At 37.5% G+C, this 15,178-nt stretch overlaps 1 protein-coding gene across 2 annotated transcripts in view; it reads right to left on the bottom strand.

The window, feature by feature from the left end:
• dagla (diacylglycerol lipase, alpha) overlaps positions 1 to 15,178 on the bottom strand; it is a 34,489-nt gene that overhangs the window by 3,003 nt on the left and 16,308 nt on the right. The window contains exons 7-20 of one of the 2 annotated variants that reach the window (XM_014026416.1): positions 14,549 to 14,683; positions 14,383 to 14,460; positions 14,158 to 14,282; positions 13,685 to 13,835; positions 9,879 to 9,962; positions 9,239 to 9,316; positions 8,989 to 9,069; positions 8,624 to 8,766; positions 7,476 to 7,544; positions 7,319 to 7,391; positions 6,955 to 7,163; positions 5,740 to 5,866; positions 914 to 1,080; positions 651 to 668 (exon numbers count right to left, since the gene is read on the bottom strand). In XM_014026416.1, coding sequence (XP_013881870.1) covers positions 651 to 668; positions 914 to 1,080; positions 5,740 to 5,866; positions 6,955 to 7,163; positions 7,319 to 7,391; positions 7,476 to 7,544; positions 8,624 to 8,766; positions 8,989 to 9,069; positions 9,239 to 9,316; positions 9,879 to 9,962; positions 13,685 to 13,835; positions 14,158 to 14,282; positions 14,383 to 14,460; positions 14,549 to 14,683 — 1,538 coding nt within the window. The remainder of the gene's footprint in view (positions 1 to 650; positions 669 to 913; positions 1,081 to 5,739; positions 5,867 to 6,954; positions 7,164 to 7,318; positions 7,392 to 7,475; positions 7,545 to 8,623; positions 8,767 to 8,988; positions 9,070 to 9,238; positions 9,317 to 9,878; positions 9,963 to 13,684; positions 13,836 to 14,157; positions 14,283 to 14,382; positions 14,461 to 14,548; positions 14,684 to 15,178) is intronic. The other variant, XM_014026423.1, reaches the window with a different exon arrangement.

Below are 15,178 nucleotides of genomic sequence, written 5' to 3'. Positions count from 1 at the left end.
CCAAAAATACAGGACAGACATGAGAAGTGGGTCAAAACAACTTATGGAAGGTTAAAGAAGGGAAATAAAACAACTACATGTTAGTACTCAAACTACATCTAAGATCTACAAACTATGTGATTATCATGATATTTTACACAGAGGAAAGAACAGAAAAAAGGGGACTAGGAGGTCACGGGTACTGGTCATTTTGCTAACTTGTGCTTCCATGTGTCCTCTGATGTCACTTGATCCAGAAAATGAAAAAAGAGGATCTCCAGACCAAATTATAAAAATGCACTTAAAAAGGAAACAACAAGGCTTCTGAAGGAATTTGGACGCAGAAAACCTCTGTATACATTTTTCTCTCACCCCGATTTGAGAGAGGAAAACAAGGAAGTGCGTTAGCATAACAAAAAGCATCCGAGAAGTGTAACCCAGTAGAGCGTGTATGCTCTTGAATTTTTGTCTACAACACAGGTGGGAACATCATAACCCAACCATCACTACTAAAGACTTCACATTGACTTTGGACAAGAGCTAAACCAGAGAGGGTGGGGTGAGAACCGACTACTATACATTACAACGGCTCTGTGGTTAGACAGCGTGCAGGCGTGCATGAGAAAAAGGGATCATAGTATGCAAAATTAGTACTGACATGCTTTGCTTACCGTAACAAGGGTTTTTGTCTTTTTTAATTTTTTCAAAACAATTAGAACAGACAAGACGATGATTTTGAGAGAACAATAAAGTAGCAGTTAGTAGCAGTAGTATGTCTTTTAGTACTTTACTGTTGAATTAAAGCTACATTTCAGGATGAGATTTCAGTCATTACATACTAAGTAAGAGTGGAAACTGACTGCACAGATTATCACACTTTTTAAAATATTCTTCGAGGCTCAAACACACCCACAGCAGTGCCTGGCTTACTAACCGAACACTGCTGTTCCTGCGGTGGTGGGTTGTAGGTGTTGGCTGCTGAGAGGCTGTCGACGTATCCACAAACATGCTCTCTGGGTTCAAGTCTACTTCTGTTGGGCTCACCATGATCTTGGCTGCCGACAACAAAGCCGTTTTCCCTTTATTGTAGTTCTCCAGCACCTGTCGGAAGCACAAAAGGTACACACAGGCACATGACTTGGGAGATAAAAGTCTGACAGGAGCCTGAGGGCACCACGATGGATGTGCACTGGTGTTGAAAAATCAGTCAAGCAGCTGAATACAAATGGAAACACAAGCTTGGTTCTAACGAAAGTAAAACGAGTTTATCCGGCAAAATAAATCAGGACATTTTTTTAGAGCAACTGAACCAAATAAAGGTTCATTTTAGTTGCCAACTGACTATTTWTTTACTTAATTTTTAAAGGGGCAATATCATGTAAAATCAACTTTGAGTTTTACATCATGTTTTAATGTTATACTCTCATAAAAACATGCCCAAAACCTTGCTTTGACTCATTCATGCATGTTTGAGAAATCCTGCAGCGTTTTTAAGAAGCCATGCTGAGGAGCAAAACGACAGGTGGGGACCAGAAACGTCTTTGGGGACCAGAAACGCCCCTGGGATGTGTCTTTAAGCCAAACTTCCTCATAGCAGAGCCCCCCTACCCCCTCCTCACATTCCCCGCCCATGACTCCTGCAGGCTCTTGGGTGAAAGTGAAAGTGAAACTTAAACTGTCTGCTAAGCTCTTGACACTAGTTCTCACTCAGTGAAGCTCTTTTCAGATTAAAAATACCTTTGAGGAAATGTATTTTCAAATGCCAAGTAAAATGCATCATAGCAGCACTGAAATGGGCGAGACAGAAGCGGAAGGTGGTTCTTAAAGAGACAGGACAATTTCAAGGCGTTTAGAAGAGGAAGTGATGAGAAGTTTATTTTCTATTTAAACATAAAAACAGCATTTTAATAACAGCTAAAGGTGACATACATACTTTATTATGGTATAGTATTTAAATATATACCCGAGAAACACATAATATTGCCCCTTTAAGCTTTTCTCAGAAAACTGGATTCAAGTTCATCCTATTGTACGCAGAGCATTTTGTTTGCATTTGTTAAAAAGAGTTAAAAGTCAGTGTAAATCATATGAATGTGAGRGAAATCAAAAAGTGAGTTTACACCTACTCTAACATTAAACACCCACAGAGTCATGATGCTTTAGCAAGAACTACACACGACCTACATCACCGTTATTGGATCACAGACCAGTGCTTAGAAGAACTTTCAAGAAAACTATTGTTCTACAAAATACAAACTACACAKCCATTACACATATTTTATGAACTTTAATGAATAAAGAATGCATAATGTTAACAAAAAAATATTTTAAGAAAACACATTCACATAAAACATACATGACAGTGGAATGAATTGATAGATCTGAATGAAAAATATACTAAAAATTGCATAAAAAGACAATGTTATAAATAAAACAAAGGCTGAATAAATTAAAATGCCACAGAAGAATGTTTAGCATGTTTAACATTAGCATGTTAATGTTTAATGTTTAGTTAAGCATTTATAAATAAAACTAATGAGCTAATTGTGACCATTGATACATGAGTACAAGACTACTGCAAGTGATAAATTACAGCAAACATCTGGCACTGAAAACATTAAATACATATTTTGTAACTGAAACCATGAGTGACAGCTTATGGCTGAAAATGTATGCGTTATAACACATTTGAAACTTTGCATTGAGCAGAAAAGCGCTGTGATCCCAGAAGATTTAAGTGGTTCATAAAGRAAAACGTAAACATTGGAAGTCTAAAAAAAAGACTTCCAGTTTTCAGAATCTGTGCAGTGATGACAGCCCTCTGCTAGAAGAAATTGGAACAAAAAGAGAAATTTGTTAAACAGTTTTAAAGCGGTGAGTGCAGCAAGCCAAAGCACTCCAGATCTGCACACTTATTCCCTCAGATCTTGATAATTAGCAGTTCCTTTGAGGAGTTAGAAATTAAGATGCAAAACTGAATTTGTGCCTTTGAATAGCAGAAAAGAGAACCATCATCCAGGAAGAAGAACCACAGCTACCAAAAAATAACAAAAAAAACAGTGAAGCAGGAAGAAAGAGTGGTTAATGTGGGAGATATCCAGTTACCATGGCAACATTTCAAATGCAAAAAAAGTGTTAAGTTGAGGAAAAGAGTTAATAATTTTCTGTCAAAGTATTTGACTGAATGTATTGTGGCACAGACAGAAGAGTAAAATCCTTTTTGAACAAAAACAAGCTGGATAAGATCAATCTCTGTGGAATAAAAAGGACTGGATGTGAGTCTGAGCACCATGCAGATTTGTTTAAAGCTTCTTCTGACTCTGAGGTTGAACGGGATTTTAAGGAGATCATATATTTACCTCACCATCAAATATACTTTAAATGCATGCTGTAAACCAGGAGGCATTGTTCAGAATAAAGCTGAAATCATTACATCACCTTGTGGTGGCACGCCAATATTTCATTTTCCGCTCCCCACTTCCTGCTTTTTCCCTGAGACTTTTAATTGCTTCCAGTGATGAAGCTGGAACTTGATGCATTTACCCAATGACTTATGGAAAATGCAATTATGCCAGTTGGAGTAGCAAAGAAGGGATTTTTAGCRATTTTCCTTAAATTGATGTACCACATGAGCTGCTCTGCACTGGTCTTTTTTAGTTTTACTTTCTTAAAAATCATTTTCAAGCCGTTTCCATGTTTTAATTTCAGGAGCAGGACTTTAGTCACACTGTGCATGCTGATCACAACTTAAACTGGTGAATGAGTTGTGAATTCAGCCTAATGAAGGTTGAGTTTAAAACTGAGTGTGATGAAGTTTACACAACTGAGTCAGACAGGCTGGTTAACACTTGTAAAGTTTGAACTCCATGAGTTTCTGAGGAGGGATGTGTTGCTACAAARTTCAGAGGTAAATTTTCTACCTGAGCGGAGTTAGACTCAACAGACTGAACTTCAGAAAGAGGAACAGCCACTTCATTAGTGTGACAGATGCACGGATCTGATTGGGATTGTTGTGGAACGCATGGATCGTTCTCAGCTGGAAGTGCATCTGACTGAAGGTGTGAYGAGATGTTGGAGGGAGAAGGGACAGACACCAAGCACGGCTGAGAGGCAGAGGATAGAGGAGCCAAGGGGGCAGACTCTACATCTGGAAAAGAAGGAGAAGCAACGCCAGTCAGTGGGACCGAGACAGCCTCCTTTTCTGTGTGGGAGGCAGTGCAAGACGAGCGCTTGTGTGTGTCAGAGGAAGAATCAGGTGCTGGAGGACTGTGGTTTAGCTCTTTTTGGGAGGTTTTGAACACAGTGGCGCAGCTGGTTGGCTGTCTGAGTCCCAACTCTTCTGTGTTCAAAATTTCCTGCTCAAATCCATCCCGTACCTGTCGAAACATCAGAGGTGTTACACTGCAAACTAGTTACAAAAACACGCACTTCAGACGTGCACTCAGAACGTCAGACAAACACAAACGTCCAGCTACACAAACTGTATTTAAAAAAAGCCCGTTATCAAAGCCGATGTTCTGTGACCTGGAAGAACCAGAGAAAACCATCAGATAACCAAGAGTTTCCATGCTTTGAGACAGAAGAAATGTGGGGGAAATATGAGCAAGAAATGAGTTGAGAACAGGCTGCATGCGTCATTGACACAAACCGAATCTTCATTTAAAAAAATAATCAAAAAAAATTCATCCAGAAGTCATAAGTTTTTGGAGTCAAGTGCTTTTTTTTTTTTCTAATAAAATCAGTTGCAATTCACTGTTTATGCTCTCACAGATTCATCACTTAGCCATAAAGTGAGTTGATTTTAGGGTGTGTAGTAGTGTTTAAATTATCTTTATGTTTTCATGCCAAAGATGATGCAGGATTCAAATCATYTGCTTTGCTTTATAACTATTTTCTTCTACAACACTTAAAACATAAAACATTTATTTGTTTAAAAATAATAGTGCTGCAATAGCAACCCTAAAAAGTCTGACATTAAATTTTTGTAATAYCTATGAATGAATTTTTGGAAAAATTAACATCGATAACATATTGCAAAAAATATTTTATACTGCTAAGATGAAAAGTTGTTGCGATATTTGCATGTGAAGTAACAGGAAGTGACGTCAAATGGGAATGTCTGCATGTAAACAGAGAATCGCTACAATGGCCGACAACAAAGACTGTGGAGAAGAGTCTGATGTTTCTTTCGATTATTTTGAGTCACTATCAGAGAGATGAAGAAGAGTCAGAGTTCAAATTGTATTGTTTTAATAAASAAAGACCAGAGTGTTTRCCATCTTAAAGAGTTCCCCTTTGATGTCACTTCCTGTTGCATTTTGGCTGAGCTATGCCAGTTATGCGACAAAATGGGTAAAATCATGTGTTTTATGCCAAGTTTCTTAAATATAAAGATGTTTTTTTTACCTTTTTGTATTTGAAGGATATGCATGTCACAGACACTTTAAGTTTGTTAAATCGCTTGTAAATMTTCAGACTGAATCCTTCAATGTATAAAAACTAAAACTTTTTATCAACGTTTAGTTTACAGTCTTAAGTTTAGTGAAAAACCTGTGCTGACTAATGAACTGCTGAATATGCATTTTAATCTTTACATTTACTCAACCGATAAACTCATCATCATCATTCAGTTTTGTCACCCAGTATCAGAACTAAAGACCAAGACTGAGAAGCTACAACCATGTTAATTTAAAAACACCCTGAAGCAAAAACAAATTAAATAAAAATAAATCCATGTGCATGCACACAGCTGAAACAGACCTTGTTCAGACCCTTCATCACCATGTGCGGCATGTGCTCGTTCAGCATAGCGGGTGATATGATGACCTCGTTGAAGGCCTTGTTGTCTTCCCACAGTGCAGAGTAGGTTGGCTCTTCCTGACCACAGCTAAAAACACGGAGACACAATCTGTCACTCAGGGTGAAACGTGTCCATTCACACAGAACACAATATCTGGAAGAAGTTTAAACACAGGTCATATTCCAATATGTGAAACAGTTTTATCAAATGAGCGTTTCAGAAACAAAACACACTTAGAATTTACAAAAAAAAAAAAAAAAACAATAATAATAATGATAATAATAATAATAATAATAATCCCTTATAACGTCCAAAACTCAAGTTTCTTGTTATAGCAGGAGATAAACGGGAAAATTGATGCCTAAAACAGCACTTTTCAAAATGTTCTAATGTTAAACATGTAATTGAGTTAAATATCTGTTTTGTTTTTCAGTGCAGATATCTAAACATACAATTAATCTAGAATAAAACCACAAACAATTTCTTGACCAATTAGTAACATTTTGAGGAATCTGACTTTCACTGTTCCTCCGCTGCAGAGAGAATTTTCAGCCTGAAACGACTTCTCTTGTCCTTCACTCGTGCAGTTTTTTCCATTTGTTTTAAAGAACGTGTCATGTTTTCAGCTAACACCTTATCTGGGGATCACCTTGTTGGAGAAGAAACACAATTTCATGCCTGTCACGTTGTTTTATCTTTGACACCGTTTTTGTAGCTGCAAACAAATAAATGGGAACAAATTACCTGCCAACGCAACAGGCTGCTAGCAACACAGAGTCTGACAGTAAAGTTTTAGATGTGCTCCCTGCTAAGTAAGCAACAATGTGGTGCAAAGCACAAGCAGAATATAAAAGTTAATTCAGTTATGAGGCCTTAGAGAATTTAGCCAGCACACTATAAACCGACTTGTAAACACTTTCATATCTTTTCTCTCTTGGCTGCCTGTTCTTTTGTTTTACAGATGTCAAACTGTTCTAAAAGCTGATTTTAGGTTATTGTCTCCATGATTCACTCATCAAGGACTTGTGAGTTGGGAGTCTTTGTAGAGGGAAAAGAAAAAAAKCCCACCGCTGAACACAATGAACACAAGAGTGTTATCAATCCTCTGAAGTCATRCCAGAACAAACAGAAAGTGTGATGCTTTTGGATGTCACTCTTCAAATCGGTTTTCTCACCACGTCTCTGGTGGATGGTTGTGCACCACGTGGATGATCCTGCCAGGAGGGTAAAGAGGTGTGGAGGCTGACAAGGCGATGCTGAGGTCACTGGGGTGTAGCCACAGGCGGCTGCTGGGGGGAGCTGCAGGCTGCGACTGAGGATCATCATCCTCCACTGGAAGCTCTGATTTGGGGATGCATTTGGTGCCTCCTGCAATGATCCTCCACTGTTGGCAAAGAAAGAAACATGCAAATAATATATTATATAATTCCTCTATATTGCTTGCTTGAGAGCAGATAAAGTGACAAAGAGGCCAGAGAATGCAACCTGTAACTATTGTTTCCTTTATTTTTAAAATCAGACAGTTAGACAGTTTGTTACCTTTGGCTTGTTGCTTTTCTGTAAGACCTCCAGAAGGTGCCGTCGGAAACCCTCCAGCTGTGAAAGGCCGAGCCTACAACAGACCAGAGGCTATTGTGGTACTACTGTGGAAAACTAAAATATTAACTGAAGCCTATTCGATACAGTACAAAAATACCTTGGTACTAGGTCTTTTCCTAATACTACAGATGTCACAAACTCTTTGGAGTACTCCATGGCATCCTCACTGGGTTATACAAAAGACAAAAGCAAGAAAAACTTGAATAATCTGAAAAAAGATGTGTGAAGTGTGTAAAAGACATGAGCCAAGAGGGAAAAAGTCAGAGTTGTAAAGTAACTAAGTACAAATACTTTGTTACTGTACTTAAGTAGAATTTTTGGGTATCTATTCTTTACTTGAGTAAATATTTTTCAGCCTAACTTTTACTTCTACACCCTACATTTTCACACAGTTATCTGTACTTTCTACTCCTTACATTAAAAAAAGGGCAAGAAGAAAGTTGTTACTTTAATTTCATTTTTGCTTGTTTTCATTCCAGCTTGTTATTGTAAAGAATAAATACTATCCATATAAATTGTGCCTCCAAGAAAGAATGAATTTAATTGTGGTTGAATGAGAAGTATAAATATATAAAATTGTGATACCGTATTAGTTTGTACACAAACAAATAATGTCACATTCCAGCAGGACATAATTATTAAGATAAAAGGACTGCACTTAAGAAGTATTTGTATTTCATGAATTATATTATTGCATTTGGCTGCAGCCCTCAGATAGATTTTCATTTTGGGGAAAAAGTTTGGGCAGCCTTGATTTATAAACTAAAACAGCTGGACTAGTGCATCCTAAATTTAACATAAATTTATTATTTTAATATAATATAGTCATTTCTGCATTTTTTGTGGAGGTCACCTCTTAATAAATGTCATTACAGAAAATCTAATTGCTCATTTTAAATCAATACTTTTACTTTTAATACTTACTGTAAGTACAAAAAATATCAGATACTTTAAGACTTTTACTCAAGTAATATTCCCAAAGAGTACTTTAACTTTTACCAAAGTAATTTTTTGGTAAGATAATTGTACTTTTACTCAAGTATCACTTTGTGATACTTTATACAACACTGGAAAAAGTGTTCTGTGCAAACATTTACACTTTGCATTTCAAAGAAACATCGATTCTAATTCAGAGAGTCTGAATGCTACAAAGGTCCAAACAGTAATAGACTCAGCAACTAAACAGTGAAGAGCTACATATTTAGCTCACATCCCAAATGTTTGTGTAAAAACAAACAGACTTACCTGAGAAGGCCACCAGGTGGAGAATAAGAGTAGCAGTGCAGTGTAGGGTACTGAGGTCTGAGCAGGAAGGAGAGAATAGCAGCGGTGCCGGCACCAAGGGAATGCCCAACGATGACCAGCCCATAGTGCATGGTACCTTTGCTCTGTGGGAGACCGACACAGTCGTTACACTCATAAAAAGCACCTGCTGTGCCCTCTTCGAAAGAAAATAACCTTTTTTTAACACAGAGCTTGGCGTTTTTAAAGAATTTACACACCTAGTGGGGCCTTACTGTGGTTGTTCACAGTACAAATTCATGGCACAAATTCTAAACGCGGCCTTTCTGAAGCCAGCCATTCTTTACTCAGCATGCTGAGTCACGTACCAAGTCTCTTCCAAAAGCTTGTGACAAGATCATTTCCTGCTCCAATTTCTTCTTAATGTATTCTGCTGAGTAAACCATTCCCTGGAGTGAAAGAAAAAGAGATTCAGTGCAGAGAGGGCAATGGCAGTTAAAAAAATGTGGACAGGAAGTCATTAATCTCCTGGTAAATTATCTATAGCTATATTTCAACTGTTAACATCTAAAACAGAAAAGCAGAGGAAATTGTTAAGTGAATTTTGGAGTCTCCCACCTTGTGACCAAGCCAGTTCCCCTGCTGCTCCTCTACAGGCAAACGCTCAGAGTCTCCTGTCAGGTCAGTCAAAGCATCCTGAAACACAAAAAATAATTTTTTAAAAATGTCACAAAAACAGTATAAAAGGAACTGCAAGAGAAACCAAAATAACATTGTATTCATTTTAATATTCTAAAACAATGGTATGTGTTTATGTAGATTCTATTAAACTCATTTTAACTAACCATTAATTTTTTACAAAATATTAGAGTTAAAACTTTCAGTCATAGTACTCACACTGTATAAAAATCATTTTTATATTCATTTATATTGTAAATAAGTTTGCCTTTGTTACAATAAATCACGATTMGTTTCATAACATTTGGTTCAGCTGAAGCTTGAAACACTGCAGAAATCTTCTGAAATGCTTACATAAAAGAYAAGTAAAGGACATTTCTCTTTCAGAGTGGACAGTCACGCTCTTGGTCTTTGCGTGAAGGGTGTAGGTGTTTGAGAATATTGCAGTGAACCAKGAGAAGCTCACCTGCTCTGAAGTGTTAGTGTTAGAAAGCGCAGAGGAGAGCAGGGAGTGCTAATAATTTCAGAGAAATGAAATATTATTACTGTCYAAAGACAGGACATGAAACARGCAAATCACCTTTGGTGAAAGAGTTCCTCTGATACTGATGACAACTTTCTTCTTTGCGTGATCCACCGCCACGAAGAACGGAGTCTCGTAAACCTGGAGGAAACATGTAGAGTGAAGCAGAACAAAAAMCAACTGTTAATTCCAAAGAAAATAAGTGGGAAAATTACATGCCAAGGCTTTTGCATAGAAAAAAAAAAAAACTACTGAGGACAACTTGTTTAGACTACATTTTTAGAAGTTCCTAATAGGGATGCATAGATATGAAACTTTCAGCTGATATCAATATTCAATATTGTTATTGGTGTTCTGAKTGATAATATATATTTATCGATATTACACAAACACACAAATTATTTATATACATATATACACAAATGCACGATCTGATGATTGACTGCACATAACACGGTTTTGCCCAACCCTAGTAAAGCTGTAATAGGTAAGCTCCCCTCCTTACGTTCTGTGTGTGTTTTAACACTTACAAAGACCTGCTGGCTTCTTGTCAGAGTTCTCTGCAATTTTTCTGAACTTAGTAGAACAGTATTTTCTTTTCTTGTATCTTGGTCACAGAATAATCTTCAGACCAAACTAAAGTTTGAGACTTCTACAGTATCTCATTAGTTCAAAGCTCTTATAAGGTAAGTAAAAAGTACAACTGCTGTTCTTAAGCTAAACTTGGTACTTGTATCATGTTGATTCTGTTAATGTATTCCGATGTTAATTTAAACTTTTAGCTTGTAATTTTATGCCATCCTGAACAGGTCTCCACAGAAAAATGGATGTTAATATCAAGGGACTTCATGGTTAAATCAAATTATAATTACAGGCATATCATTGTTTTATTTAATGCATCATTCTTAGCTTACTGAAGGAATTACTAAGTTGCGTGCCATGAATTAACTATGAAAAATGCAAATACCTCCTGCACCAAAAGGTTTTGCAGGTTTTCACATTTTACTTGTGTTTTTTATTATTGGACAGTAGAGTCTTGTGTTAAGATAACAGAAAGCAGAGCTAGAGTGTAATGTTACCAAAACAGCCAATCAGGGTGATCTTCTCCTAGACTGGCCGTCGGCCTTTGTGTGTCAGAAACTTAAGATTTTATCACACAGACGTCACTTTAAGAAGATCCCTTCATTATGCTGCTGTTGCTGGCAGTTTAATGAAGGGATCCATATAAACCCACTACAGTGTGTGCTTTTACACAGCCTGCTATGGTTACTGAATAAAATTATCTGCATCAACTTCAGTTTGACTCTGTGACTATCTCTGCCGCTGGCATGAATACATAAAAAAATGCCCCAGTTCTGTCCCCAAGTGTCTCTCACAAAAAAAAAAAAAAAGGCATAAAGCTACCACAGTCCTGCCCAGACCAGGCTGTGAAAAAAAGAGCTGTAGTTTCACTAGCAGTCCAGCAATCTGAGCAACTCTTCAGCCTTTGTCATCAGGTTTTTTCCATCTTGGCACAGTGAAGTCAGTGAATTTATAAATGGAAACCCAGTGCTGGTCAACCTCCCTCAGAAGACCTCTGCTTTGAAAATTAGTGGCTCAAGTTTAAGTTTAAATACAAAAGGTATATTATACTATAGATTTGCTATGCAACAAAAGAATAATATCTTTAATAGACTATTTTGGGATGTAAAATGTTTGAGAAAAAAAAGTCTCACTTGTCCATGAAGTTCCTCTGCAGAGCCAATATGCAAAATATTTCACTACCATGATAACTTATCCACAGGAAAATCAAAACCGTTATGATGCTATTGTTATTTGGAACCTCGGAACATATTTTCATAGTTGTGAAAATTGGTTTGTGAGATAAACATAACAAAAGCAACATGTAAAAAGTAAAACAGTCACRGGACTTAACACATGCAATGATTTCTACGCTTTCCATGGGGAGGGATCAACTTTAGAGACATATGGATGAAATATAAATTATTTAACAGTTTAATACAGAGTTGGAGTGACTCATGACTGCTTCAAATGCTAAGAGCATCTGCAAATTAGAAACTTACTATAATGGATGAGAACAGCTCTCATTCAACTTCTACATTGTCAAGTTCATGTTAAGAGGTACGTTAATGTCCCCCATCACTGAGGGGTTTGAATAGTGAATGTTTGTAGTTTTTGAGAGGAGTGCTTTTCTGGACTGGAATTGAACAGGAAATGCAAGTAAACCTGAAATTCAAGTGGGTAGGAGTTATACTGTTTATAAGAARGGAGGTCTGATGTTTTTCTTTTTGCTTGTCTGAGGCAGTGAGGAGGGACAGATCGTGGCGAGCAGAGGAAGCAATTTTATCCACCACCAGGCACAATGGCATTGCCAGGTTTTTTTCTTATAGATTGAGGGAAACTACCTTTTAAAGCAATATAAAACAAAACAAAAAAAAATGGTTWTCTCAAATAATCAAGGTGGCCAGTTTACATAAACTGCCTGGCCAAAAAAAAAAAAAGGGTCACACACACTAATATTTCATTGGACCGCCTTTAGCTTTCATTACGGCTCACATTCACTGTGGCATTGTTTGGTTAAGCTTCTGCAATGGCACAAGATTTATTTTCATCCAGTGTTGTATTAATTTCTCACCAAGATCTTTTTAGTGATGTGCAAATCGATACTGAAATATCGATACTACTGATGCCAGAACTTTATGTTCTAGAATCTATACTAAAATCAAAATATCAATTCTATGATACTTTATTATTTCACATAATGTATTTCATTAACAGAAAAATAGTAGAAAATAACTAAATTATTCCAATCTTGTCTTAATCATAGGTGGTTGGAGGGAACGACTTTTTCTTCTGCTTGAGTCAGTAGCCTGAGTTCAGTCAGTCTGTAGATGTATGGCAGGTCATTTTAACATAAAATCTGCTTCGTCTCAGTGACTGTAATTACATTCTAGTCGAGGGGTTCCTAAACTTTTTCATGTCATGGCTCCCAAAACAGCATTAGCTCTGGCCAGGGACCTTCTTGCAAATCCACAAACAATGCTACAAAATATACAAAGTAACAATTTTTAGAATTTTTTTTTTCACTTTTAGTCACTATTCAAAAATTATTATATTTCTTTAGAATAAGAATTTAAAACTGTGCTTAACAAATGTAGGGTTAGGGTTAGAAAGACTTTTAAATTAAATAAATTACTATGTCATGTATTATTTATAAAGCGGTTATTTGAAAAACACTACTTTTTAAGCTTTACCAGACACATTATGTGTGTTATCACTAAGTTTCAGTATCGGATCAGTATCGCTGATACCAGACACATTTTACTTGGTATCAGTATCAGAAAGAAATTTGGCAGTATCGAACATCACTATCTTGCATTGGTGATGGTAGATTCTGACATCATAGACCTTAATTAAATCCAGGTGTCCACTTTTTTTTGGCCAGGCAGTGTATATATGGAGGTGACCATTTTGGATTTTAACAAAAGTGACCTTTCTAACACATAGATGCAGCCATACACCAAAATGGACTCATGAACTCACTTATTTTTTTAAGTTATCCAGCTCACAAGACAGATGGACAGACAGAGGGTATTTCCAGTACCCTAATTCACTCCGTGAAGAAAAWGAAAWAGAAAATYCAAACAAAYGCCAAAACTTAACARGAATATGCSAAAACATTGCRTTTGCATCACATGAAAATGAAAAGAAAGATTGTACCATAATTCTCCTCAACAGCAAAATGTGAAACYAAAATTAGCCTGATGGTGTGAAACTCCTCCACAACACCTATCTCCTATATGACTATGAATTTAAGCTTAAACACATATGAGTGTATCACGTCCGGATGGTGGATTACTCACAGCGTCGTGGCAGGAAGTGTAGACAATGTGAACCTGCTTGAGATCCCTGTCCAGGAAGTGTCGGCGTATGGCGAGGACATTACAGCCGCAGCAGTTGTCCTCCTCCACKGTCACGGACTGAGACAGCCGAGAACCAGAAACTGATGCGCACCTGGYAGAAGGACAAAGGAAAACAGGAAAACAAGGATCAGTGTTACACTTTTCTGAATAAAATAGTTGACATAGACAACAGAAGTACAGCAACAACAGGTAAAACAACAAGGATATAATTAGCATCTGAATGCGGGACATCTGGGTAAGAGAATTCACCACTGCTTGTGTCAGTGAGTGGGTCTAGCTGTAGTGGTATTGTCTCAGTGGAATACCACTTGGCAAGTATTGCAGCATTTGAAATTTGATCAGCACTGAAGAGGCTCGGGAGACACAGAAAGCAAATAGATAAAAAATGTGCGGGGGTATGTTTGTGTGCTTACGGGCAGGAGCTGGCGAGGCGGCACAGCCCACAGCCAGGCTTCCTCATCAGGTACATGGGCCAACCATATGCAGCCAGGGCAAAGAGCATGTAATAACACACGTCTTTGTACATGTTCATCTCAGCCTGCAGGAAGAGGAGCACACGCGTGCTCGAGTCAGAAGTGTCCCCAACCAGTCACACATTCATGGTTTGAAATCCATTTTTGTTTTTCTAAGTAACTCACAGAGTTCTTGAGGTCCAGGTATCTAGTATTACGAGTGACAGGTATCCCTGACAAGAATGCTAAAATGTCATTATTGGCCTGTAGAAGAGAAAAGTAGAACAATAAATTTGTCCACACGTTTTAATACTTTAGACATTCGTATTTAAAATACTACAGAGATTAATACCTGGTCCAGGATGGCAGATCTCTTAGACCTCTGCCTCTGGCGAAGAAGTACCAGACCAGCTATGATATCACTTGGCACGATGTCCAGGTCTCTAAAGAATTCTGCGAAAAGGCTGGCCACCTCTGAATATGCATCCTGGATATGAAAGCAGCAGATGTTAGGATGTGGTGCCATCATGGAGCACATAAAAAAAAACTTCAGAGAAACCTGCATATTGTACAGCTGTTTAATTATTGTAGAGATACAGCTCATGCAAGCAGAAAAGCTACATTAAAACAAGGGGTCAGAACTACACAATACCCTAACCCAACTGAACATTTTCTCATCACACCAGATCTTCACAATAAAAACATCTGGGAGTGTTCCTTGCAGAAAAYTTTTGAAAATGTGAGGGACAGAGACGTCTGGACTGCCTCGTTTAAAAAGGTACTCGTTGCAAAATYTGTCCTTAAGATAAACATGTGCATCTCTGGGAGAAGACCTTGAGGAGAAGAATGGACAATWTAACCTAAATTTGGAATGGAAAATGTCTGGATAGGAGGTGTAAATATAGAGGGAAGCAAAGAAGACCATGTCAAAAATTACAGAGACTGTGTACAGCTTCTCAGGGTTGATGATCAATGTGATGTC

The sequence above is a fragment of the Austrofundulus limnaeus genome, unplaced genomic scaffold (assembly GCF_001266775.1).
Source record: "Austrofundulus limnaeus strain Quisiro unplaced genomic scaffold, Austrofundulus_limnaeus-1.0 Scaffold5, whole genome shotgun sequence".
Lineage (NCBI taxonomy): Eukaryota > Metazoa > Chordata > Actinopteri > Cyprinodontiformes > Rivulidae > Austrofundulus > Austrofundulus limnaeus.
The sequence above is the reverse complement of the archived record's forward strand: the minus strand, read 5'-3'. Positions and strand labels throughout refer to the sequence as shown.